Source organism: Mobula hypostoma, chromosome 3, assembly GCF_963921235.1.
Source record: "Mobula hypostoma chromosome 3, sMobHyp1.1, whole genome shotgun sequence".
NCBI lineage: Eukaryota > Metazoa > Chordata > Chondrichthyes > Myliobatiformes > Myliobatidae > Mobula > Mobula hypostoma.
The window spans coordinates 205,765,107-205,790,014 of NC_086099.1; the positions used below are offsets into that span (position 1 = coordinate 205,765,107).

Here is a 24,908-nt window from a genome sequence, read left to right on the forward strand (position 1 = left end):
TAAATAAACAGACAATGTTTTGAGTCGAGACCTTTCATCAGGACTGGAAAGGAAGGGGGAAGATGTCAGAGTAAAAGGTGGGGAAAAAGGGCTGGAGAAGAAGGAATCTGATAGGAGAGGAGAGTGGACCATGGGAGAAAGGAAAGAAAGATCATAACAGGAGGTGATAGGCAAGTGAGGAGAAAAGGTAAGAGGATAGAGTGGGGAATAGAAGAAGAGAGAAGGGGAGGAGAAGAGGAAAAAAAAGAAAGAGAAAGGTTACCAGGATGAGAAATCAATGGCCATGCCATTAGGCCAGAGGCCGCCCAGACTAAACACGAAGTGCTGCTCCTCCGCCCCAAAAGTGGCCCCAACGTGGCAGAAGAGAAGACCACGGAGTGACACATTAGAACGGGAATGGGCATAGGATGGTAAAATGGTTGGCCACTGGAAATTCGAGTTTTGGCAGATGGAGTGAAGTTGCTTTGCTTCATGGTTATGTTCATCTCATTAAGAATGAAGGCTTGGTTCAAGAGTTCTTATTTGCAAAGGGATTAGAAATAAATACAAAATAGGTGTAAATATTTTGGGTTATTGAGCAATTTTTCAAAGACAAGGATATTCCACTCACCCACATTGTTGCTTGTGCAACATATGGGGTACCATCAAAGTCAGGGCACCATCGTGGAGTTATGACTATCTTGAACAAAGCTGTACCTAACATATTTACCATTCACTGTGCAACTTAGACAACATCTTGTCTCAAGAAACCCAAGTGCAAAAATCATTAAATACAGTTATCACTATGTTAAATAAAATCAAGTCCCATGCTTGCAATTCTCAACTATTTCGAGAGTTTTGTATTGGGAATAATGAACAGTTTGAAGGTTTGACGTTGCACACGAGTCGGATGGCTCTCAAAAGGAAACTGCTTGAGATGATTTTCTGTGCATTTTAAAACCATGATAAAATTCTTTGAAGACTCGAATGCTTCATTCAGTAATCAATTCAATGTGAATCTTATCAAAGTCAAATCATTTCTGCCCAAATACACCCTACTTAAGTTCAACATTGGCCGTCACAATGTTTTCCAGTTTCCGAGGATATCTGAATTAAAAGAAAAAGCAATATACCAGATGATGCTCTTCAAGAATACTGTGGGTGAGCTACATAAAGACAAGTCACAGAGAAACTGCAGGATCAGAAATTCCAGTTTGGGTAATAAATCCATTCCTGAAAACATAATGAGGAATTAACAGGAAGGATGGAGAAAGAACTGATCTCACTACGAAATGACTTTGAGCTGAAGTCCAGGTTCAAAAGAATCACATCAAGACTTTTGGTTGCAGAAGGAAATCTATGAACACTATCCTGCACTGTGGAAAAAGCTTAAGATGTTCTTTATTGCTTTTAAATAGATTTGAATATGTTTTGCAATTATTTCTCACTGCTTTGAATTTGTAGTCCCTATTTTCTTTCATTCGATTCAGAGATTAGTTAAGATGGCGCTAAACACTAACTCCTTTGCTTGCATCTTCGGAAGCAGCTCTATTTCCGTCTTTAATATCTCTATTTTTCCTTTCAGGGTTCTTTTGAAGACCCTGACCTGGAGTTACACACTGACTTCAGTTCTTTGCAGGAATGGAACCTGCTCTAGGGATTTCACGACTGCCCATTATTCGACATGCCAAGGACACGGCCTAAGAGCTTAGCTCGCCTTTGGAGGTCCAAGATATTGTGGCTCTGGAGAAGGGCGGATCAAAGATCAGTGTCCCAGCAGGAGATCGGTGTGTTGTGGGAGTTGGAAGATCTATGTGCCCAGAGACCTGAGATCTTTCAGCTCGGAAAAGTGATGCAACAGACTTTTAACATTGTAAACCAGCGAGTTGTTTGTTGCCTTCCCCTCTCGCTGTGAAATGGAGACATCTCTTTCTCCCTTATTAGGGAGAGGGAGGGAGAGAGGGAGAGAGGGAGAGAGGGAGGGAGGGAGGGAGAGAGGGAGGGAGAGAGGGAGGGGGGAGAGGGGCAGAGGGGGAGAGGGGGAGAGGGAGAGGGGGAGGGGGAGAGGGGGAGAGGGAGAGGGGGAGGGGGAGAGGGAGAGGGAGAGGGAGAGGGAGAGGGAGAGGGAGAGGGAGAGGGAGAGGGAGAGGGAGAGGGAGAGGGAGGGGGAGAGAGAGAGAGAGAGAGAGAGAGAGAGAGAGAGAGAGAGAGAGAGAGAGAGAGAGAGGGAGAGGGAGAGGGAGAGAGGGAGTGTCACAACCACAGATTCAGCAGTGCAGTAGATACGGCAATTGCGCTTGTGAATTTGCACGTGTCAGCTAATTATCATTTTAATCGTGTTAGTATTTAACTCCATATTTGTCGTCGTAGTGATTGTTGAGACTTGGACAGAGCACAGCAACGCTTCGCTGCTGTTTTGCATTCGGCCTTCCCTGAGATATTGGACTTTCAAGTCAACTGACTCTGAAGACTAGGGTATTCGTTTAATGTTTAAATGTTCTTTTCAGCTGCAGTGTAGGCTTCGTTTTCCATTTGAGAGTTTTAGTTAATGGCCCTGTTTGGCCTAGCATTTATTGTTTAATTTTCCCTTTAACACTGTTCATATTAAAGTCTGTGAACTATCGAACTGCTTCAGTGCCACTCACTCTGCACTTGGGCGATAACCAAACCTGGTGACAGAGAGAGCCTGTGGTATGTTGAATATTGGGTGAACGATAAGTCTTTGGGCTACTGCAAGTCTCTGTCTTTGCTGTTGCTTTATCGCACGCTTGAGTGCTCGGTGGTGGGTGCCAATGCTTTTTTTTTGCTGGTGGGGGGATGGGGAATCACTGCTTGTTGCTGCTTACGCGCAGGATAGAGAAGCTGGGGGGGATTTTGCGGTACTAACATTTAACTGTCATTCATTCTTTGGGGGCACTCCTGTGTTTTCGTGGGTGATTGCAAAGAAAAAGCATTTCAGGATGTATATTGTATACAATTCTCTGACATTAAATGTATCTTTGAAACCTTTGAAAATCTTTCACTGCTCATCATATATCAAAATTCTTTATAGTTATTACATAACGGCCAGAAAGGGAGAGGCAGGCACTGGAGATATGGTCTGGGAGCCAACACAGAGGTAACCCAGAAAAATTTTGGAACTACTGGCCTAAACAATACCTGTTTTCTTTTTACTAAAGTAAAAGCATACAGTGCCTATAAAAGTATTCACCCCTTGGAATTTTTCATGTTTTATTGTTTTACAACATTGAATCACAGTGGATTTAATTTGGCTTTTTTGACACTGATCAACAGAAAAAGACCCTTTCGTGTCAAAGCAAAAACAGATCTCTACAAAGTAATCGAAATTAATTACAAATATAAATCATAAAATAATTGATTGCATAAGTATTCACACCCTTCAAGTCAGTATTTAGTAGATCCACCTTTGGCAGCAATTACAGTCATGAGTCTGTGTGGATAGGTCTCTATCAGCTTTACACATCTGGGCAATTCAATTTTTCCCCATTCTTCTTTACAAAACTGCTCAAGCTCTGTCAGATTGAATGGGGATCATGAGTGAACAGAACTTTTCAAATCAAGCCACCAATTCTTAACTGGATTGAGGTCTAGATTCTGATTTGGCCACTCCAAATATTAACTTTGTTATTTTTAAGTCATTCCTGTGTAGCTTTTGCTTTATGCTTAAGGTTATTGTCTTGCTGAAAAACAAATCTTCTTCCAAGTCTCAGTTCTCTTGCAGACTGCATCAGGTCTTCCAGGGCCTGCTGCAGTAAAGCATCCCCACAGCATGATGTAGTCGCCACATGCTTCACTGTAGGGATGATGTCTTTTTGATGATGTGTCATGTTTGGCTTATGCCAAGCACAGCATTTAGTCTGATGGCCAAAAAGCTCAATTTTGGTTTTATCAGACCATAGAACCTTTTTCTAGATGACCACAAGCCTTCTGGCAAACTCTAGCCAAGATTTCATGTGAGGTTTTTTTTCAACAGTGGCTGTCTTTTTGCACTCTCCCATAAAGCTACGACTGGCGAAGCACCCAGGCAACTGTTGTATGTGCAGTGTCTCCCATCTCAGCCACGGAAACTTGTAATTTCTCCAGAATTGTCATAGGTCTCTTGGTGGTCTCCCTCACTAGTCCTCTTCTTGCATGGTTACTCAGTTTTTGAGGACGGGTTGCTCTAGGCAGATTTACGGCTGTGCCATGTTCTTTCCATTTCTTGATGATTGACTTAACTGTACTCCAAGGGATATTCAGTAATTTGGATATTTTCTTATATCTATCTTCTGACTTGTGCTTTTCAATAATCTTTTTGCAGAGTTGCTTGGAGTTTTCTTTTGTCTTCATTGTGTAGTTTTTGCCAGGATACTGACTCATCAACAGTTGAACCTTTCGGATACAGGTGTACTTTTACTACAATCATTTGAAACATCTTGCCTGCACATGGTGATCTCCATTTAACAAATTATGTGACTGCTAAAACCAATTGGCTATACCAGTGATGATTTAGTATGTCATATTAAAGGTGGTGAATATTTATGCAATCAATTATTTTGTATTTTATATTTGTAATTAATTTAGATCACTTTGTAAAGATCTGTTTTCACTTTGACATGAAAGAGTCTTTTTTCTGTTGATCAGTGCCAAAAAAGCCAAATTAAATCCACTGTGATTCAATGTTGTAAAACAATAAAACATGAAAACTTCAAAGGGGGTAAATACTTCTTATATTCAATGTAAATGCAAGGCCAACTGCATTAAAAAAATATAAATATCATGCACAATTTAGAGTGCAGCATATGCACCAGCAAAGAATCTAGGTAAAAAATGAGAAATTTTGGAGGGTAAACTTCGGATATCAATTCTGAAAGTTTATGTCCAAGAACATATTACAGTAGTGTGAAAAATTTAAAAATATATTTTAAACAATAAAGTGTGGAAATAAATTGCAAAAGCTACAATTCAAATATGAATAGATTGGAATAACTTTAAAATGATAGAACATCTTTCATAATAATAATAACAAATATATTGTATATTTTATGTGCTGGGCAAAGAAAAATTGCTCTTCTGAACTCTGAGATTTGCATTAATTTCCATATGATTGCAATATATGTTTAATTTCCTCTTTGTGCTTCTTCATAAATATTCTGATAATGAACAGAAGAAGTCTCACCACATAGTTCTTATGTTAGACACATAGGAACATGCAACTTCACTGTGAATGGACTTGTGTATGTAATTATTTCAATATAAAATACAAAATACTCAAAAATTTATGTGAAGTCTTAAACTTACCCACAGATTAATCAAACCACTTTCATCAAGTGATGCCAATTGAAATGTTAGTCCAGAACTTCCTGCAATAGATAATAAAGAAAATCTTTATTAAATCGGTGAAGCAAGAAAGAAACTATCCAGGAAGTTCATAATTTTCCAAATGTAATAGACTGAATTCCTCCAGCATTTTATGTGTGTTGCTCTGGCCTTCACTCACTCTCTACCAATGCATACTCTGAGTTGTTAGCATTTTGGTAGTGTTTGTATAAGACCATTTTCTTGGAAATGGGCATCATCTGGACAGTTTAATCTTGACAAAGGGATCATGGTAAGTTTTATAAGCTCTTTCTTATCTTGGAAAGTTTTCCCGCCAAATTAATGTAATTTCAATACAGAGAGCATGTAATTTGCTATTCATGAATATTTGGATTACCATAGAATCCATATGTGAAAATGATACATGTGATTGCTTGGGTATTGATCATGTACTTTATCAATTTTCTAACACAGATCTACAAGTTAATTGTGAAGCTCTTCTTCGGAACCCCAGCTGTGATTAATTCAGCACAAACCAGGGATTAAAAGCAGGCAGCTCAGTAACCTTTTTGGACAAAATATGGCAAATCAAAAAGTTTATCATCAATTTCAGCCTTGCCATGGAAAGATAACAATGTTGATCAGATACAAATTCTTCTGTGGCAAGTTGAGACTCAGCCATACTGTCAAAGAAAGTAACTCCAAGCAGGATTCATTTCTGGGCAGAGATACATCGTCAGCTGTGTTGCTCATGAATGCTGAAATCCAAAACTGGCAAGATGATAATGGAGGTAGAACATTTTTAGCTGGCACTATCTTAAATGCTTGGAATGGAGTAATCTAATTACATCATTGCAAGTGGTGATGGCCATTATTAAATAGCCAATATCAGTCTGACATGATGGCAAAGACTGGGGAAGATCACAAAGTACCATTAACAGATAACTCGATTTGAATCCTTAGAAATATTTTTAAAATATTCAAATATATTAAATTATACTCTGTATGAATAAATTAAATTATAACTCTGTCAGGCAGACATAAGAAAACACCTAACATTAAAAAAAATGATAAGATTACATTGCTAAGTGAAAGCCTACCTTGCTGGGATGTCAAAAGTGAAAGCCCAACATAATCATCATAGGAAGCAGATGATACTGGATCAATAGCCTTAACTGCACATGCGTGATTTGTAGCTGTCAGAATTCCATCTGAAAGGAAAGTTCACTTAAGTAACAGTCTAACTCCTCAGATTTTTTTCTACAGTTCCTTCATGACATAATGACATAACATCACCTGTACCATTTTAATGTTATGGCTGATTGTGCGTTATTATGTCATATGGGCCGAGATTTATCAAAGCTGCATGCCATATGAACTTTTTCCTGTTATATCTCTGAATATGAACTCAGCAACATACACTTGCAAAACCTAATTTCTGTTCTCATCTTGGCTTTGGCTACTAATCCACTTATTTTTAAACTGAAGTGTCTGGAGGAGAAATACACAAGGGGCAGCATGTTGGCTCTTGTTGAAATCCATTCATCATCAGGAAATATGCATTACATTAAGTCTACACTACAGAAGTAGGAGATCTGATTCATATCACTGTTCATCCTCTATGTGAGCCTCCTCCCAACTTTCCCATTATGAGAACAAAGCAAAAATGAATAACCTTCATCAGAAGTCTGACATCTTTAAAAAGATTTCCCTGTAACATTATAATGGAGAGTGATTGTTACCTCGACATTTTTCACCGTTAACATATTGCCAAATTTATTTATGCTTCGTTTAATTCTATGATAATGATTGGAAATGGATACACACAAGACCTGTATCTCAGAAATACAGTTCAAGGCTTGTCCTTTCACTAATTTGTCATACTACCTCAATTTTTTCTGACAAATTTGAACATCCCTCGAAAGCTCAACAACAAGCAATTGCACAGTATTTCAGCAACATTCTCCTGATCTTCCACCATAACTTTGGACAAAGGATCATGACAGGAACCTTGCTGTAACACCCATTTACACTGTTTCAGGTGAGTTTTCACTTATATTATGGTGAGATATTGAGAGGTCCTCACACAAATTACAAGCATATTACAAGCATGGCAGCAGCATTTTTAATAACTATCCTTAAGCCAATCGTAGACTGGCACAAGAATCTTTTGGATTTTTCTTTATACAGCGTTGTATTTATATTCTATACTACAGATTGCCAGGGATAGTGAGTGGTAGAAGCAGATATAACAGATTAAGAAGTTTTTAGATAGACACATGAATTTGCAAGAAATGAAGGGATATGGATAGGTTAGGTGAGTGGGCAAATTCATGGCAGATGCAATTTAATGTGGATAAATGTGAGGTTATCCACTTTGGTGGCAAAAACAGGAAATCAGCTTATTATCTGAATGGTGGCCGATTAGGAAAAGGGGAGGTGCAATGAGACCTGGGTGTCATTATACACCAGTCATTGAAAGTGGGCATGCAGGTACAGCAGGCGGTGAAAAAGGCGAATGGTATGCTGGCATTTATAGCAAGAGGATTCGAGTACAGGAGCAGGGAGGTACTACTGCAGTTGTACAAGGCCTTGGTGAGACCACACCTGGAGTATTCTGTGCAGTTTTGGTCCCCTAATCTGAGGAAAGACATTCTTTCCATAGAGGGAGTACAAAGAAGGTTCACCAGATTGATTCCTGGGATGGCAGGACTTTCATATGAGGAAAAACTGGATCGACTAGGCTTATACTCATTGGAATTTAGAAAATTGAGGGGAGATCTTATTGAAACGTATAAAATCCTAAAGGGATTGGACAGGCTAGATGCAGGAAGATTGTTCCTGATGTTGGGGAAGTCCAGAACGAGGGGTCACAATTTGAGGATAAAGGGGAAGCCTTTTAGGACCGAGATTAGGAAAAACTTCTTCACACAGAGAGTGGTGAATCTGTGGAATTCTCTGCCACAGGAAACAGTTGCGGCCAGTTCATTGGCTATATTCAAGAGGGAGTTAGATATGGCCCTTGTGGCTAAAGGGATCAGGGGGTATGGAGGGAAGGCTGGTACAGGGTTCTGAGTTGGATGATCAGCCATGATTATACTGAATGGCGGTGCAGGCTCGAAGGGCCAAATGGCCTACTCCTGCACCTATTTTCTATGTTTCTATGTGTGGGCAGAAGAGATTCAGTTTAATTTGGCATCACGTCCATCATAAACATTGTGAGCCAAAAGGCTGGTTTCTGTGCTGTATTTTTCCATATTTGATTACTAGTTGACTCTGAGCTAGGCTACAGCAGACTTCAGATTTACTTTGCAAACCTGAAAACACTTTGCACTGACACTATAGGTGAGTGTCCATCACATCTCTTTTTCATGTTGATTCTGTGAACAATATTGTACATATCTTTCTGATTACATTTAGTACATTTGAAATATATTTTAGCAAGATCTACATATTGATTAAAATCCTACACATCTTTTTCTATAAAGCCTTGGAGTCATACGGCTGAGAAACAAACCCTTCAGCTTCTCAGACTGCGGCAACCATTAAGCACCTAATTAACTTTGTTCATTCACTGAACATAACTGTTTCCTTGTGATTTTATAGCCCTATCTACACTTTTTTCTCAGTTGCTTAAACACCAATTGTGCTTATATTTCTGGAGAATAGTCAAAATCTTAGCTCATTCAGGAAATTACTGGTTAGTTCTTTCCAATTTGAATATATATCTATGACACCAATTTCCTTGCCAGCTCATAATCCAGTCATTTGACTTCAGATCCGACCATTAATTTTAGCTAATAGTCTTTCATGTGGAATCTTATCAAATAAACATTCATGTAATCTATATCCCCATCTTATTTCTCTACCGATTATTTTTTACCTTCCATCAGACCTACTTTAATCTCTGTTGGATATTTGACTTACCAGTGGTGAAAGTTGGCAATCTGAGTGCCCATTCCTGTCCTTCAATCTGAAGATTGTGGTGGATAGTGGAACATTCACGAAGATCCCAAGCCACTACTGAACCATCCGCTGTGCCAGCAAACACAGATAACACATTACCTGGGCCAAAGCAACAAGATTGCACCTGTTGTGGAATGGTATATATTAGCATTTCCTTTGTTCAATAAGCTATCAATATTGTCACTTTGGTTTAAAACAGTCTCGACATTAGAAAACAGACAGTGAGTCAACTAATTGGGACAATGACAAGCAGGATAACCTTGCAGCATGTAATAGCTGTCAATGCTGGAACATTTGCTGATTTTTTTCAAGGATTTCATTTTGCAAACTGAGCAGGAAGTGAACTTAAACCTTGTTAAAAGTAAATAAGGATTTAATTTTTTAAGGATTCATTTGTAGATGTAAATATTGCTGGCCCGTCCCTAATTACCCTTTGAAGTTGATGATGAAGTGTATTACTCAGCTGCTGCAGTCCACATAATGAAATTGCTAACCATGATAACTGTGACTTCACTAACTTCCCCTTCAAGTTACACAATATTTTAACTTGGAAATATTGTGCTGAAACTTTGTTGCAACTAAATAAAGGAACTCACTACAGAATCATGGAATCAAACAACACAGAAACAGGTTTTCAGCCCACCATTTCTATGCCACCCAATCAACTACACATATATGCTAACAGCATTTGGTCCATAGCCTTTCACACCTTGGCAATCTAAGCACTCAGATATAGGAAGCTAAAATCAAATACTAATAAAAAATTTAATGACTATCAAGATAAGACATAATACGATATAAAAATGAATTTATTTGTTGCCAGAATTTGCTGGAGAAAGGTTTTTCATGCCCAGTTAATTGAGACATTTCACCCGAAAGCCTTACCTCAAAAATGTCTGGTAAATTTCAGGAAGAACAACTAAATAACAAAGAAGCTTGAATAACAGAGCATCTGGGACAATGATTGATGGAAAAATAAATAATAGGATGGTGGGTAATTCAGAATGGTGAATTTAATGATAATTCAATTTAATGTCAAATGGAGAAGAGAAAAATATATACTAAGGAAGAGAGAAAAAGAGAAATTGAGAAAAAATATTTTATGTATTTAACATCTCTGATAATTCACTGCTTGAAGAAATGAGAATCCACGTAGCTCAGAAAAACTTCATACTGGTCTGAATGTGGGCTTCTATTTACCTCATAAATTGTGTAAATTGTCAATGAACCAGTTACAGAAAAATTACCCAAATAAAATCAATTAAGTTTTCACTAACCTCTGATTCACAGATAAGGACTTTCTGAGGAAATGATGGTTCCCAAATATTCCAAACACAGATTATGCAACAGTTGGCGACTTGAACCATTCCAGGCTCCTTAGGAAGGCTGTGAACTGAAAGCAGTGTTTGTCTTTGGACCCGTGAGAAATGTAAGGATAACACCTCTCGACCTACAAAAACACAAATATATATGCTAACCACTAAAACTATAATATCACCATTATTTGTAGAACGACTGTATATAATCTATAAAATTTTAGTGATGTAGCTCTTTCAGGAGACATGGCCCCAACAGATCATTTTTAATGATTCAATGCAAGGTAAAATGTGATATTGTTGTTTGAGGACTGAACACTTGCCAGGCATAAAACTGGGAAGACTTTGTGACATAGACAGTGTTACTAGACAAGCTTAATGTGAAACTGGCAACTGAATAATAACAACAACTCTGTAAGGACTTGTACTGGAGCAAGAGTGCCAAAGCAAGATTCAAATGAATAATATATGCATGCATTTCAAAGTCAAAGCATTGTACTGAAAAAGATTGCAAAGCAAAATTTCTAAGGAAAATAAGTTGCACTGATAAGCAGTGTGCAGCAAAGTCAATGAATATGTTAATACAATTTATCCTGTAACATAAACTATTTATTACCATGTAAAAAAGGCAAGTTTGTATTCAGCTGAGAGCATCTGTCACTGACTGACAAACTGGCTGCTTTTGATTGCATGTTCTTACTGGCTTGGTCCTCTGCTTGATCTTCTTCAAGCAACACCGCAATTACCTGCCATAGTGTTAGAGCGATTAGTCATCCCAGTCACATAAAAATAATTAACTTTTTCATTAGTAGGTCTATACAGTAATAATTTGAACTCAGAATTCATTTCAGTAGTATTTGGACCTATGTTCAAGCATTACACATAAAGAACTCATGACAGATCTTTATAGAACGCTGAATCAGCCACATCTGGAGCACAGTGTCCAGCTCCAGACATCATAATTTAGGAGAGATTTAAAGGCTTTGGAAGGGTACAATAAAAACTTAACAAAATTATTTCAAAAGAGGGGAAATTAATGGAGAAGCTAAGGTTGTTCTATCTGAACACAGAGGAGGTACCACAAAAATATGAGAAGTATTTAAACTCATAAGGAGTATAGATAGAAGGTCAGTAGATAGGAGACAAAGCCTTGCACAGGAAAAGTTCTTTTAAAAATGAAGAACTATTGTCAGTTTAAAAATTCTGCAATCATCTGGGTTTTCAGTGGAAGATTGTAAAGTGGTTTATTTTGCAATCACAAGCGTGACTAAACAATGCTACATTTAAACTATTTCATGTACATGTGTAAAGCACTGCATGAAAGTTATACTGAACATTTATCTTTCAAATTTTGATCAACCATTGCTAACTAAAATATACACATGCAATATACTTTGACTTAAAAAGGAATAGATGGGTGGGCATCTTGCAAAACATCCACAACAGATAAATACAATTTTATTTTGCATGGTTTTATTGAAGTGAAATACAACACCTGACAAGCTGATCTTAGGAAACTGATCAGTCTCCGAGAGTCAATATTCTTAATTGATGAATCAGAGGAGAAGGCATCACCAACATTTGCCCCTGGTCAAAGAAAGAAAATTGCATTAATATAAGATGAAATTGAAAAACTTTCAGTTTGTATTTGGGTTGATTTAACTTAATTTAATGCAATCAATAGAGTAGAATATGAACTAATAAAGCAAGTGAATACACCCACCAGGTTTATGAAGTCCTGAAGAAGAAGCATGAAAGTAGCAAACAATTAAAATCAAATATAGGTCTTTGCTTTTCTCATTGAATGTTGTTAGCAGCAAAAAAGAGTACTTCAATTTATACACTGTGACATCCTAAAATACTTTATGTTCAATGAAAGATCATTTATTCCAAATATACTAAATGTTACTAATGTTAATGTTACTAAAGATTCAAAGTATATTTATTATCAAAGTACATAGGCAGTATACAACCCAGAGATTTGTCTTCCCACAGACAGTCACGAAACAAAGAAACACCATGGAACCTGTTCAAAGAAAACATCAAACATCCAATGCGCAAAATAAGAATAAATTGTGCTAACGGCAAAAACTCACATTTCAGATTTCTGAACTTTCATCAGCACAGATTGACCTTCACTAATCCGGCACCGTTGGGACCTGAGGAGTGCTGGATTAGTGAAAATGCCGAATTACAGAAGGATCACATTAAGCATAATCAGTGCCGGATTATCGAAGGAACCAGATTGCAGGTAGTCAGATTAGTGAAGGTTGACTGTACTGGAAAAGTAGTTTGAAGTGGACTCTGGTATCATTCAGATAGATCCCAGGGACTCTGAATGACACCAGAATCTTCTTCAAATTATTCCTCTATGCCCATGATATTTGATAAACTTAAACTTTGATAACCAGAGTCACTTACCTCCACACACCAGGACACCCTCTCCAGGATGCTGCGTCCATTTATCAACTGTTTCAATCTCGTCTGTTTGAACATCTCGGTCCACATCATCCTCGTTGCTCTGAACAAAGGCCTATAAGTTAAAAAAAAAACAAGTAAAACTACAAAAATACAATACTGCTTTTTTGGATGAAAAATGGGAACCTCACCTAAATAAGTATCCAAAATTCCAGACAATGTTTGGTAGAGTTTGTATACTCAAAGAATAAGTGGTTTGCTTAATAAGACAAACAAGTTCTTCCTAAATTAAGACAATAAACAAACTGCAAGAGGAACTCAGCAGGTCAAGCAGCAGCTGTGGAGGCAAGAGGATGTATGATGTTTCAAGTCTTGATCCTGCATCAATATTCACTGATATAAGGGGCTTTCCTGCTCAGTCTTGAAGCTTATTTAATAGCATATTACATGATACACAAAGCTAATCAACAGACCTGCTTAGTGTTAGTGCGCCCAAAGCTTTTGATGTATACATCATACTCATTCAATGGAGGTAGATCAAACATTGAAAAATGAACCGAGAAATCCAAGTCAATCAACCTGAGAAGCTCCGCACTGCGCATTCTGCAAAACACATCAAACAGATCTTTTAATGTGCATTAACAAGAGAAAAGCAGACCTAATTCTAAACATTTCATTATGAAAAAATATGCAGAAAGAGCCATTATTAACTTTTTTTAGCTGCAACAGATGAGATGAAGAGTGCAGAGATATCCATTACCCAATTTTTTTGTTATGAACTTCAAGTGCATAGTTACAGTCATAACAAATAAAATTTCTTGGTTCAATATTTGAAAATTGAAAGCAATAAATGGAGAAATTATATGAATCAAGAAATAACAACTAAATGTTTTGGTTATTTGTGAATTTTTGATGAGTAGGTCATACCTTATGGGGCTGTTTAAATTTTTCAAAATGATGACAAAATCATGGACAAAAAATGACTGTCTATTTATGACAATTACAATGACTTCCATTAAGCAATCAGTAAAGTCCTTCGTCACATTCCATCAACTAAAGTTGAAATTTATTAAATTAAAAGCCAAACAGGGAAGCAAACATTCTAGTAATAATCCATCTATACAACCAAAAGTCACTGTAAACCTTGGGTGAGGAAGCAGGTAAAAGTTGTGACAGGTTTGAAGAAGGGCCAGAGGAGGAAGGATATTTGGTAACAAGTAAAATTATGAGTGATCATCAATGATGTGGAAGTTATGAACAGGTTTAAGGAACAACTCAAGAAGAAAAGAATTGGAGTTATTACAAGGAGCAATACAGTGTCACTACATACACTATTCAAAACCACAACTAGTCACAAGTAATTACTTGCATAAAGCCCAAAAAATACTTTCATATTCAATTATAATTATCTTGCAACATGCATTAATCTACTGCCATTTAACTATTCTATTTGTAATAATTTCAATGCATCCATTTTCTCTGTAATCATTCTAAAACAGCTTGCAAAATCTATCCAAATACTTCAAATCTTCCATGACAGCACTCCCAAATACCTATTCCTTAATCATTTAGTATATAATTATTCCATCAGTGAAATTATTTCTACAAAGTGTATTATCTTGAATGTAAACTATAAAGTTATATTTTCAGTTACTCACTTTTGTTTATAGGCCACCTTAGAACTGATCTCTCGCTGCTTTGCTGCCACAAAATCAATGCATGTTCCACGAACAGGCACTCTAGACTTTGGTTTTTCAAAACCTAAATCGACAATTAACGTTAAATAAAATAATCAGCATTGTAAAAGCAAAAAATATTCGATAAAATCATGCGTAAATTTGTCATGGAGTCCCTAAGGCAGTCTGACGTTGCCTTCAACCTCACTCAGTCAACTCCTGTGACAACACTGGTGCCAAGCTGTATCGGCCCTTGCCCTTCCCTTGGACAACATCGGTGTCGTGGAGAGGGGAGACTTGCTGCATGGGCAATTGCCGGTCTTCCATACAACCTTGCCCAGGCCTGCACCCTGGAGAGGACACTCCAGCGTCGCCTCACCGCGACGGAACAGAGACCTTCCAGGCGCAGATCCATGGTCTCGCGAGACTAACAGATGGCACCAAAATTTGTCAAGAATGTTCTTTCCATAAAATACAAGAAAATCTAAATTACCCTCTCTATCAATCATTAGCAAACAGATTATGCTATTAATTACTTCACCAGTAATCTGCATGCCAGTATCAGGCTGGCTTTGGCCAAGAATACTCAGATCCAGAATTACTATATTTTTGGTCCAAGTATAGACAAAGGGTCTGAATTCCAGAGACAGAGTGAGTGATTGACATAAATATTAAGATGACATTTGATATTTGATGTGAATATCAAAACAGCATTTGATAGCATCTGCTATCAGAGAACTATGCTATCACAGAGCATTGGTGAAAGGAAAGTCAATGTACAAGAGAAAACACTTGAATGGTTGGGAGCTATACTAAGGAAAAAACAAGATGGTTGAAATTGTTAAGAGATCAATCATCCCTACCTTTAGACATTGCTACAGAGATCAAGCTAATTACCTTCTCTATCAATCATTAGCAAAGAGATTGTTCCATCAAACAGAATCTCTTCACCAATACCAGGTTTGCATTTGGCAATAACACTTGGATTTAGAGTTAATACTGCCTTGGTCCAAGCATGGAATTCCAGACACAGGGTGAGTGATTGACATGAATATCAAAACAACATTTGCCAAAGAGTGCTATCAAGGGGCCATGGTTAAACTAAAGTCAATGTGCATCAAGTACAAAGTAAGATGGTTGCAATTGTTGGAGATTAATCATCCCTACCCTACAGAATTCCTGAGCACATAATCATTTTCAAGTTTCGACTGACCTTTCCTTATCAGACGTGGGAATGCACACTGATGATTGCACGAACTTTGATTCTATTCACAACTCCTTTAACAAATAAATCCATTCTTAGGGTACGGTAATCCATTTAAATATTGGTAATACCTTTTTTTGGTTCTTCCTCATATGGTTGTTGATTCCATGTCGAACTGATCCTTTCATTTTCTGCAGTAATTGCTTTTTGAATTGCTTCAATTTCAGCTCGCCGTTGTGCTGGAATTACCTCCTTTTCTTGTCCTTCTTCCTCACCTTCCTCTTCCTTCTCCTCCTCATATTCCCCTTCCTCAAAGTCATCTTCATAGTCCTTAAAGTGGAGGAGCATAAAAGCTTTGTACTTTATAATGAAGTTTCAAAGTACTCTTCATTTGGACCATTCATCTAATTTTCCCTATTGTACAACTTCTGATCACTTATCTTGCTTTAATACATTTAGAAGATCAGAAATTCACTCTGTATGAAAGATACAGTTATGTACAAACTCTAGTAAATGCTGAAAGATTTATACATACAATCAATTGCTGCTACAAAACACTTGAGATTGAAGTTTCTTTTTTAAACAAAAAAATCAGGAGCACTTTGTTTTGTTTCCTTATTTAAGAGCTCATTGCCCTGTGTAATTAAATGAATGCAACAGGAACATAAAACATTACAGTACAGGAACAGGCCCTTTAGCCCTTTGGTCCCCAACCACCGGGCCGCAAAGCATGTGCTACCGGGCCGCGAGGAAACGATATAATTTGACGATATGAAATGATTTGAGTCAGCTGCACCTTTCCTCATTCCCTGTCATACCCACTGTTGAACTTGAACACACGCGAGGTCATTACCAACACAAGGCCATCAGTTGGTCATTAACCTACAACTACTCGATGAGTGAAAAACAAACATTGCTTGAGAGTTTCTTTGGAAAGGGTGGTAGGGGACATAAAAGGTCTAACGATGATGATAACGCAGAGACAGCTGAGACCGAGACTGCAAAGAAAAAAAAGCTTCCTTCAACAGAAAATACGACGAGTCGTACATAAAATATGGCTTTATTGCAACCGGTGACTCACACGCTCCAGCCCCCTGTGTGTGATATGTGGAGACAAGCTGTCTAATGAGACAATGAAGCCCTCAAATCTGCTTTGGCACCTTGAGTCCAAGCACCCTGCACTTAAAGACAAACCCGTTGAGTTTTTTGAGCGGAAAAAACGTGAGCAAGTGGGACAGAAGCAAGTGCTGAGAGCCACCACCTGCTGCACTGAGAGTGTCGTACTTAGTGGCTAGCCATATTGCTAAGGCTAAGAAGCCTTTCACTGTTGGTGAAGAACTGATTCTGCCTGCGGCCAAGGACGTGTGCCGTGAACTGTTGGGAAAAGCTGCAGCTAACAAGATGGCACAGGTTTCTCTTTCAGCTACACAGTTTCAAGGAGAATCGATGACGTAGCTGGGGCATATTTGACGTGTTCCCAACATTAGCCGGAATTTTGGGAGAGACTGAGACTGCACTGTCCTTCTCACAGCTAGTGCGTGATCACCTATCTCTGCTGTCAACAGAATTCAAGCGTTACTTCCCAACTGCAAATGACCCAAGACGGGCAAAGGAATGGGTCCGTGATCCATTTGTGAATGGCCCCAGTGAATCATCCATGTCAGTGCGGGAAGAAGATCAACTCCTCGAGCTTGCAAATGACGGTGGGCTGAAAAGTATGTTTGACATAACATCTCTGTCGGCATTCTGGATCAAAGTCAAGGCTGAATATCCTGAGATAGCCACAAAAGCACTGAAAACGTTGCTTCCATTTCCAACATCATACCTCTGCGAAGCAGGGTTTTCTGCAATGAATGTAACGAAAACTAAATTGCGGAATAGATTGGACATAAGGAACTCCCTTCGAGTATCGCTGTCTCCCATCATCCCTCAACGGGACCGTCTTGTTGCAGGGAAACAAGCCCAGGGCTCCCCACTGATTCAGCGGTATTGGTGTGTTGCAATGATTTTATATGTTCATACGAGGAAAGTATGCACTGTGTGTTTAATATCCAAATGTTACTTAAAATGTTATGATGCTATTAACTTATAAGTGACTTATAATTGACTTATCACTATATTCATGTGAGGAAAATATACAGTGTATTTAATATTAAATTCATTAGATAAACCCTTTTAGAAACGAAATTGAGTGTATTAGGCACCCATAAGTGACTTATAGTTGATTTATCACCTATATTCAGGTCATGATTAACACCCCCCCCCCACCCCGCAAGAATATTGTCAGTATTAAAAAGGTCCACAGTGCAAGAAAGGTTGGGGACCCTTGCTTTAGCCCACAAAATATATAACCTCATCTGTCTGCACCCAGTTTATATCTTTCTATTTCCTGCCTGTTTATCTACCTGCCTAAATGCCCCTTAAAGTCCTTCATAATGGGAAAAATAATTGCAGGAAATTACACTTTTTCTGGGAAAAAAAATGAACAATTAGAAGACGCACCACAATATTCTCCAAGAATCATTGGATGGGTAATAAGCAGCATAATAATGGTCCTGAGAATTAAAAAGCAAACTCATGAATTTAACAACAGCCTCAACAAAGGTTCATCATATGAACAGAGTTAAGAGAAAATACTTAATATAACATTTCCTCTAATTTAATATTATTATTTTAGATTAAACTTTTTTTTACTTCCAGTCTATTAAAAACCTCCTTCAACAGTAAAGCAGTAATTGTCTATAAAGGTAACTGCAGCACTTGGACTGCTGACTACCTAAGAATAGAAATTGAACCATCCACACACAAGCACACATCTACTCTCTGCACCCCAAGTTTCAGTTATAATCTCATCACTTCTATTCAAGTTTTTACACGGATGATGCAGGAAAGCTTCTACCAATTTACTTTTTCCCTTTTTAACCTTAATCATACCATGCAGCATTTTCCACCAGTTAATGGATAGAGGATATGTAAAAACAGCTCACCTAACATTTCTATTCTTTATACCCCTACCAGAGGATTTGTAAAAACAGCTCAAAGGTAGTGTGAGCTCTGATAAGCCCAGTGTGTTCAATTACCAACCATTTACAATGCAGCATATTGGTACATATAATTCAGAAAGCTTGTTTTACATTACCTTTTCCTGGACATCACAGTTGATCAGCAAATAAAAGCAAGTGAAATGACATAAGAAAATGAAACTGGCATGCAGTGTTAGAAGAGCTAAAAAAAGACAGTTAATAAATCCAAAAGTATGGAGTAAAAGTAACTCAAAATTAATTATAAATAAGCAAACTTCATCAACTGTAACAAAGTCACACTTTCTTGACATTACAACTATTATGTTCCTGCATTTTCTTTTTACATTAATATAGAAATGATATACCTATGCCCCTATTAGTTGTTTTCAGTTACATAAATGTCAGTAGAAAAATAATACATTGGAATAAATTTCATTTCAGTTTAATATTCCCTATTCCAATCTGATTTCCATTTCTCATCTGTCAGCAGCATAGAGATAGGTGCACACATACAGTTTTAAGCAAGCTTTGGCCTTCTTCTTTCACCTATTCTCAGCACTGTTGTCATCCTCTATCAAATAGTTCAGTGTCTTACAAAACCACAAAAAAATTTCAGAATTAATTAACATTAAGTTTTGAACTTTATGGTTAAACAGCCCACATTTCAGTTTCCACAAATTACAGTCACACCAAAATAGACATTCCTTTCCTGTATCGGCACATGAATGAATCTTGTGAATTAAGGTACTCCACTCTTAAATGCCAAAATTTACCTAAACTGTCCAGTGGTGGTTGCATCAACACATACTTCCTGTGAAAACCTGTTTTGACTAATTGATTAGAATAATTCAGATGTGATTGTTTTCTTTAAAATAAATTAAAAGGAATATTTATTGCACATGACTAAATGTGATACTACTTGAACAAATTGCTGGGTACTAAAATAAATACAATAAAATTTCTTGCTGTGCTTTTCAAATTAGTCATGCATATTATCTTTATATTGGAACATTATTGGATAAAGAATGATACCTCAAAGTCATCTTCATAGTTTGATGATTCAAAAGTGGTTTTGCTTTCCGTTACAATTTCCTCTCCTTCAACCAACTGTAAGAAATGCAAAGTCACTTAGAAGTAAGATAGCAGGGTCACCTGTTGCAGGACTGGCATATAATCCATACAACTCCAAAAGAAAACTACTTTTGCATTTCAAGCATTAAGCAAAGCAGTTACAGATTAATTCATAGGCATTGCCAGCAATAGAGGCGAAAGATAGATCTGCTTCTTTGATACTTGATTCACTTAATTCTGCCAAGGACAAGGATGAGTGAATGAAATAACTGTGTCTGTAGGTAAAGCTTTAAACTAAATGCCATTACCTTATCGATACCGCTACCATGGGAAAAATATCCTGATTACCTCTTTAAAAGAGATGTCTTCCTTGAAACAGAGGTTTCCCTTCCACCATCATTGATGCTGCCCTCAAAAGGATTTCCTCCACATCTGCCCTCACTCCACTTCTTAACAGGGATAGGGATTTCCTTGTCCTTACCTACCAACCCGCAACTTCCATGTCCAACACATCGTTCTCCATAACTTCCATCATGTCCAACAGGATCCTATCACTAAGCACAACACCCTCCCCACTGTGCTTTCTACTGAGAACGCTTTCTATGTGAACCTTTGCCCACTTGTCCCTCCCCACTAATCTCCCTCCCTGGTGTTTATCCCTCGTACAAAGATAGGTGCTACACCTGCCCCCTCACCACCAAAGGGGGCCCGAAACAGTCCTTCTTGGTGAAATGGCACTTTACCCGCATGCCCTTAGGTGTCATCTGTTGTACCCATTGCTTTAGTGAGTCAGATGGGGAACAACTTTGTAGAGTACCTTCAATCTGCCTGCTGCAAGAGGCAGGATCTCCTGTGGTTATCTATTTCAGTTTGGCTTACCAATCCCATTTTGACACATCTGTCCATGGCCACCTCTACTGCCATGATGAGGCCAAACACAGGTTGGAGCAGCATATTTTGCCTGGGTAGCCTCCAAGCTGATGACTTGACACTGATTTCTCCAATTTGCAGTAGCTTCTTCCCCCACCTTCTCTCTTTTTCCATCCCCTATTCTAGTCAAGCTGTCACCATTTCTCTTCTCACCTGCCCATCATGTCCCTCCGATTCTCCTCCTTCTTTTTCTTCATGGTCTACTGTCCTCTGGAGCAGGAGATCAAGAGCAGTGATGTAAACTTACAGCTGACATAAAGCTAGCTAGCCACGTGAGAAGAATGCATGGAGGTTTCGAAGGATTACATAAAGAACGTGGATCGACCAGGGCCTGCCAAATGAAACATAATCTGGAAGAATGTGAAATCTTCCACTTTAGCAGGTGAGTAATTTAGGGTGGTGGTGTTCTGAGGGATTGCCTTGTACAAATAGCTCTGATAATTAACATGGAGGCTCAGCATGAAATTGGGAAGGCAAACAGAACAATGTCCTTTATTGCAAGATAACTCAAGTAAAAAGAGTGGAGTTGTCTTGTTCTAATATTAGGCACAGAGGGATACCCAAGAGAAAATATTTATACATATCTGATTTTTCCACCTAAGAAAGGATATATTTGCAGTAGAACATGTACAAAACTACGCAAAATTTTGAGGAACAACCAGAGGGTAGTAAACATATGGAATAAGCTGCCAGAGGAAGTGGTTGAGGCAAGTAAAATAATTTTTAAAAGATATTTGGGCAGGTACGTAGATTGGACAGGTTTATAAGGTTAAGGGCCAAAAACTGGCTAATGGGCCTATTTTAGACAGGGAATTTTGGTCAGCATAGATGGATTGAAGGCCCTGATTCCATGCTGTGTAACTCTAAGATTCTGAAAAGGAGTTCAGCAAGGTTCACCAGGTTGTTTCATGGGATGGAAGACATATTTTATGAGGAGAAACTAAACAGCCTGAAACTATAATTCTCTTGAACGTACAAGAACAAGAGATAATTTCACTGATGCAGGGTGGTTGTTTTCCTGGGTGATGTGTCTAAATCAGAGCATCATAAAAATGGTGTCAGCCTTCCAGGACGAAGATGAAAGTAATTTATTCACCCAGAATGTCATGACTCCTTGGAGTCTTCTACCCAAGGGGACTTTGAAGGTTCACTCACTCAATTTACTCAAGATAAAAAATGCAAATTTTTTTAGACATTAAGGGAGTCAAAGGTTATGGTGTCATGACAAGCAAGTGAGACTGAGGCAGAAGGTCATCCACAAATTCAAGGCTAAGCAAATAAAGGGGGATCGATTGCCTGCTTGATTTCAGTTCTTATAACACTGATGATATTTGCATTCAACTTTCATGATTTAATGAATTTCAAATGGAATTTCCAAAATTTATTTAGTTTAACAAGCTACTGAAAGAAAGGAAGGAAAATAACATTTTAAATCTTGGGATTCAACTCAGTTAATAAAACCTTCTTGCACATTTTGGAACAAGCAAATTATCTTTTTTGCTTAGTATCTAGTTTTCTCTATGCCGGTGGGTTACAGGAGTTCAACATTTTAAGTAATTTCAAAGCTGACATCCAGAAGGACCAGGGGAATCAAGGGAAATGGAAAACAAACAAGGTACTGCAATTAAGATCAAAGGTCAGCTATGATACAGAATGGCAAAGCAGACTCAAGAGGCTATTTGCTTCTATTTATCGTGTACACATTCTAATAAAAAATCTGAACATTAACTTAAATCAACTACTTTACCAAGGATCAAATTCTTACATCATCATCGCTTAATGTGACCTGACTGGACCGCCATGTTGATTGAAGTCTACCTGTACCCTGAGATTGTGTCTGAGATGGTGTTGAGCAGACAGACAAGAAGCATTATCATCAAACATCAAAGAGGAAAATGTGATAGTACTACAGACAAACTTCGATAAAAACATTTAAAAGAAAGCTGGTATAAATTTGAGAGAATGGCCTACCACTCAGAATATGCCCCTTGACCTAACTTACCTCTTACTGGCCTGAAGCCTCCTGGCAGGAGGAACCCAAGAGGTATTAGGGTTTCAAACAACATAATGCAGTGATAACGACTCTCAAGGAATGACCCACTCCTGAAGCTCCTCAGCAAATCTTTCTTAGCTGGTATAACCCTGCCCTAGATGTGACAACTACCAAAAGTGTCTCAGTGTCTCTGATATTCAGACACATTTAAAAACTGTTAAAAGTGGAAAAAGAAAGCTAACAATTAATTTTAGAAGTGTAAATGATAAAATGAAAACAATGAAAAACATTTCTAAATAATAAACTACAATAAATTAACCATAAATGTAAAAGCAACTTACTTTTATTTCCTCCCAGTCTTAAAATCCCTATTGAAGGTAATGGGCACAGAGATCTAACCTCATGTATGATCCCAGAGTTGACTTTCAAAGATAAGTATTGTGGAATATTACAGCTCCATTGATGGACTGTATGATGATTCCCGTAATGAGGTACTATTGAGAGCTGACCAAATGGATCTTCAGTAGTAAGTCTGGGCCAAGCACATTCCCTTAATTTATTGACAATTATGTTGAGAAATCCTAAGAATTGGGCCAAAACCTAGACCATTAATTAGATTTAATTCCCTGTTCCTTCCTCTAGAGGTCGCCTGAACTCTTGAGCCAATTATTGGATGCACACTGAAGAGCTCAAATTTGAAAATGTTCAAGTCTGACTCCTAAAAGTATTGAAGTTCTCATCCGTAACATTTTTTGATCAATAATTTCATATTGGATGAGGTGTAATGTTGATTGCAAGGAATGAACAATCAACAGTCAATCCTATAAATTTATTTTCCTTTTTGGGTTAAATTAAGGTGGACCATATAAAGCAGATTTACTTCCAAAAAAGGAAAAATCTAAAAGTACTTGCGTAAATATATGAACATGAAGAAGAAAGGAGAAGCAAGAAGGCACAGAGTTCATCCATTATTCATCAGTTTTGCCTTGCATGTCCTTTCAAAACTTTGACTCTTGCCTATTCATATTTTATAATTGTCTTTACTGATAACTTACTGCAGAAGTCAAGGATAGTTCAAGCTGTTATATAGCTCAATAGTATAACTTCAAAAGTGCAATGAGGTGGGACACATGAAAATTACAGTAACATTTCAGCTGTTCATAAGTCTATCCATTGATATTTCTCAGATTGGTTGTGTTTGCTAAACCAAGGCTGTTAGACAAGAGATCAGAGAAGATTAACTTTATTTGTCAGATGTACGTCAAAACATAAAATGAAATGCATTGTTTGTTAGTAAAGAACACAGTCCGAGATATGCTGGGGAAAGCCTGCAAGTATTGCTATGCTTCTGGTACCAACTTAGCATGCCCACAAAAATGACTGACTGAGTTTACCAGTTCATTATATGCATTGGATTACGAAGCGACAAATTTTTCAGTGTTATAATAATCAAATATAATGCAAAATAAAAGATGGAAAATCATCACACAGTTTATGATTTTCTTTGAGCCCACCGTGCATTGTATGCAATAATGCAGTTCTCAGTCATGTACAGTGGTATCCAATACATCTGAAGTAATAGTGAGAGAGCGAGAGAAAATTTCCTTCATGTCCAAATGTAGTAGTGTGTTACCTTCATGGCTTAGTCAGATGGGTAATCTTGCTAAACAATACTAGTTGTAGAGGCAAGATGGATGGTAGAGCAGTAGATGTTGGTGGATGCAGATAAATATAAAAGTTGACATAAGGGGCAGGTTTGATAAAGCTGTGGTTTTTAATTACCAGTTTTGGTAGAAATGTTAAAACATTTTACGATATTGAACAGTTTTACTAGTTGATTCTTCATGTGAAGGATTAAAATATACAGGTATATGTATTAGAAATGGCAATAACCTTATAAGTAAGCTCAATCACTTCAAAACCAATAAACATTTAGAAAATTAACATATCATGGGAAGTTACCTCTTCTGCGCGAGTTACTGCAAGTTTTTCTTGATCCCCTGTAATCCTGAG

The 24,908-nt window shown here is 37.7% G+C and overlaps 1 protein-coding gene across 5 annotated transcripts in view; it reads right to left on the reverse strand.

The window, feature by feature from the left end:
* dync2i1 (dynein 2 intermediate chain 1) overlaps positions 1-24,908 on the reverse strand; it is a 92,916-nt gene that overhangs the window by 25,044 nt on the left and 42,964 nt on the right. For 2 of the 5 annotated variants that reach the window (XM_063044406.1, XM_063044405.1), the window contains exons 7-20: positions 24,858-24,903; positions 22,668-22,739; positions 21,056-21,112; positions 19,934-20,008; positions 16,010-16,208; positions 14,657-14,759; positions 13,472-13,601; positions 13,002-13,113; positions 12,076-12,167; positions 11,197-11,326; positions 10,542-10,714; positions 9,226-9,388; positions 6,399-6,509; positions 5,281-5,342 (exon numbers count right to left, since the gene is read on the reverse strand). In XM_063044406.1, the coding sequence (XP_062900476.1) occupies positions 5,281-5,342; positions 6,399-6,509; positions 9,226-9,388; positions 10,542-10,714; positions 11,197-11,326; positions 12,076-12,167; positions 13,002-13,113; positions 13,472-13,601; positions 14,657-14,759; positions 16,010-16,208; positions 19,934-20,008; positions 21,056-21,112; positions 22,668-22,739; positions 24,858-24,903 (1,525 nt within the window). The remainder of the gene's footprint in view (positions 1-5,280; positions 5,343-6,398; positions 6,510-9,225; positions 9,389-10,541; positions 10,715-11,196; positions 11,327-12,075; positions 12,168-13,001; positions 13,114-13,471; positions 13,602-14,656; positions 14,760-16,009; positions 16,209-19,933; positions 20,009-21,055; positions 21,113-22,667; positions 22,740-24,857; positions 24,904-24,908) is intronic. The other 3 variants (XM_063044409.1, XM_063044408.1, XM_063044410.1) reach the window with 3 other exon arrangements.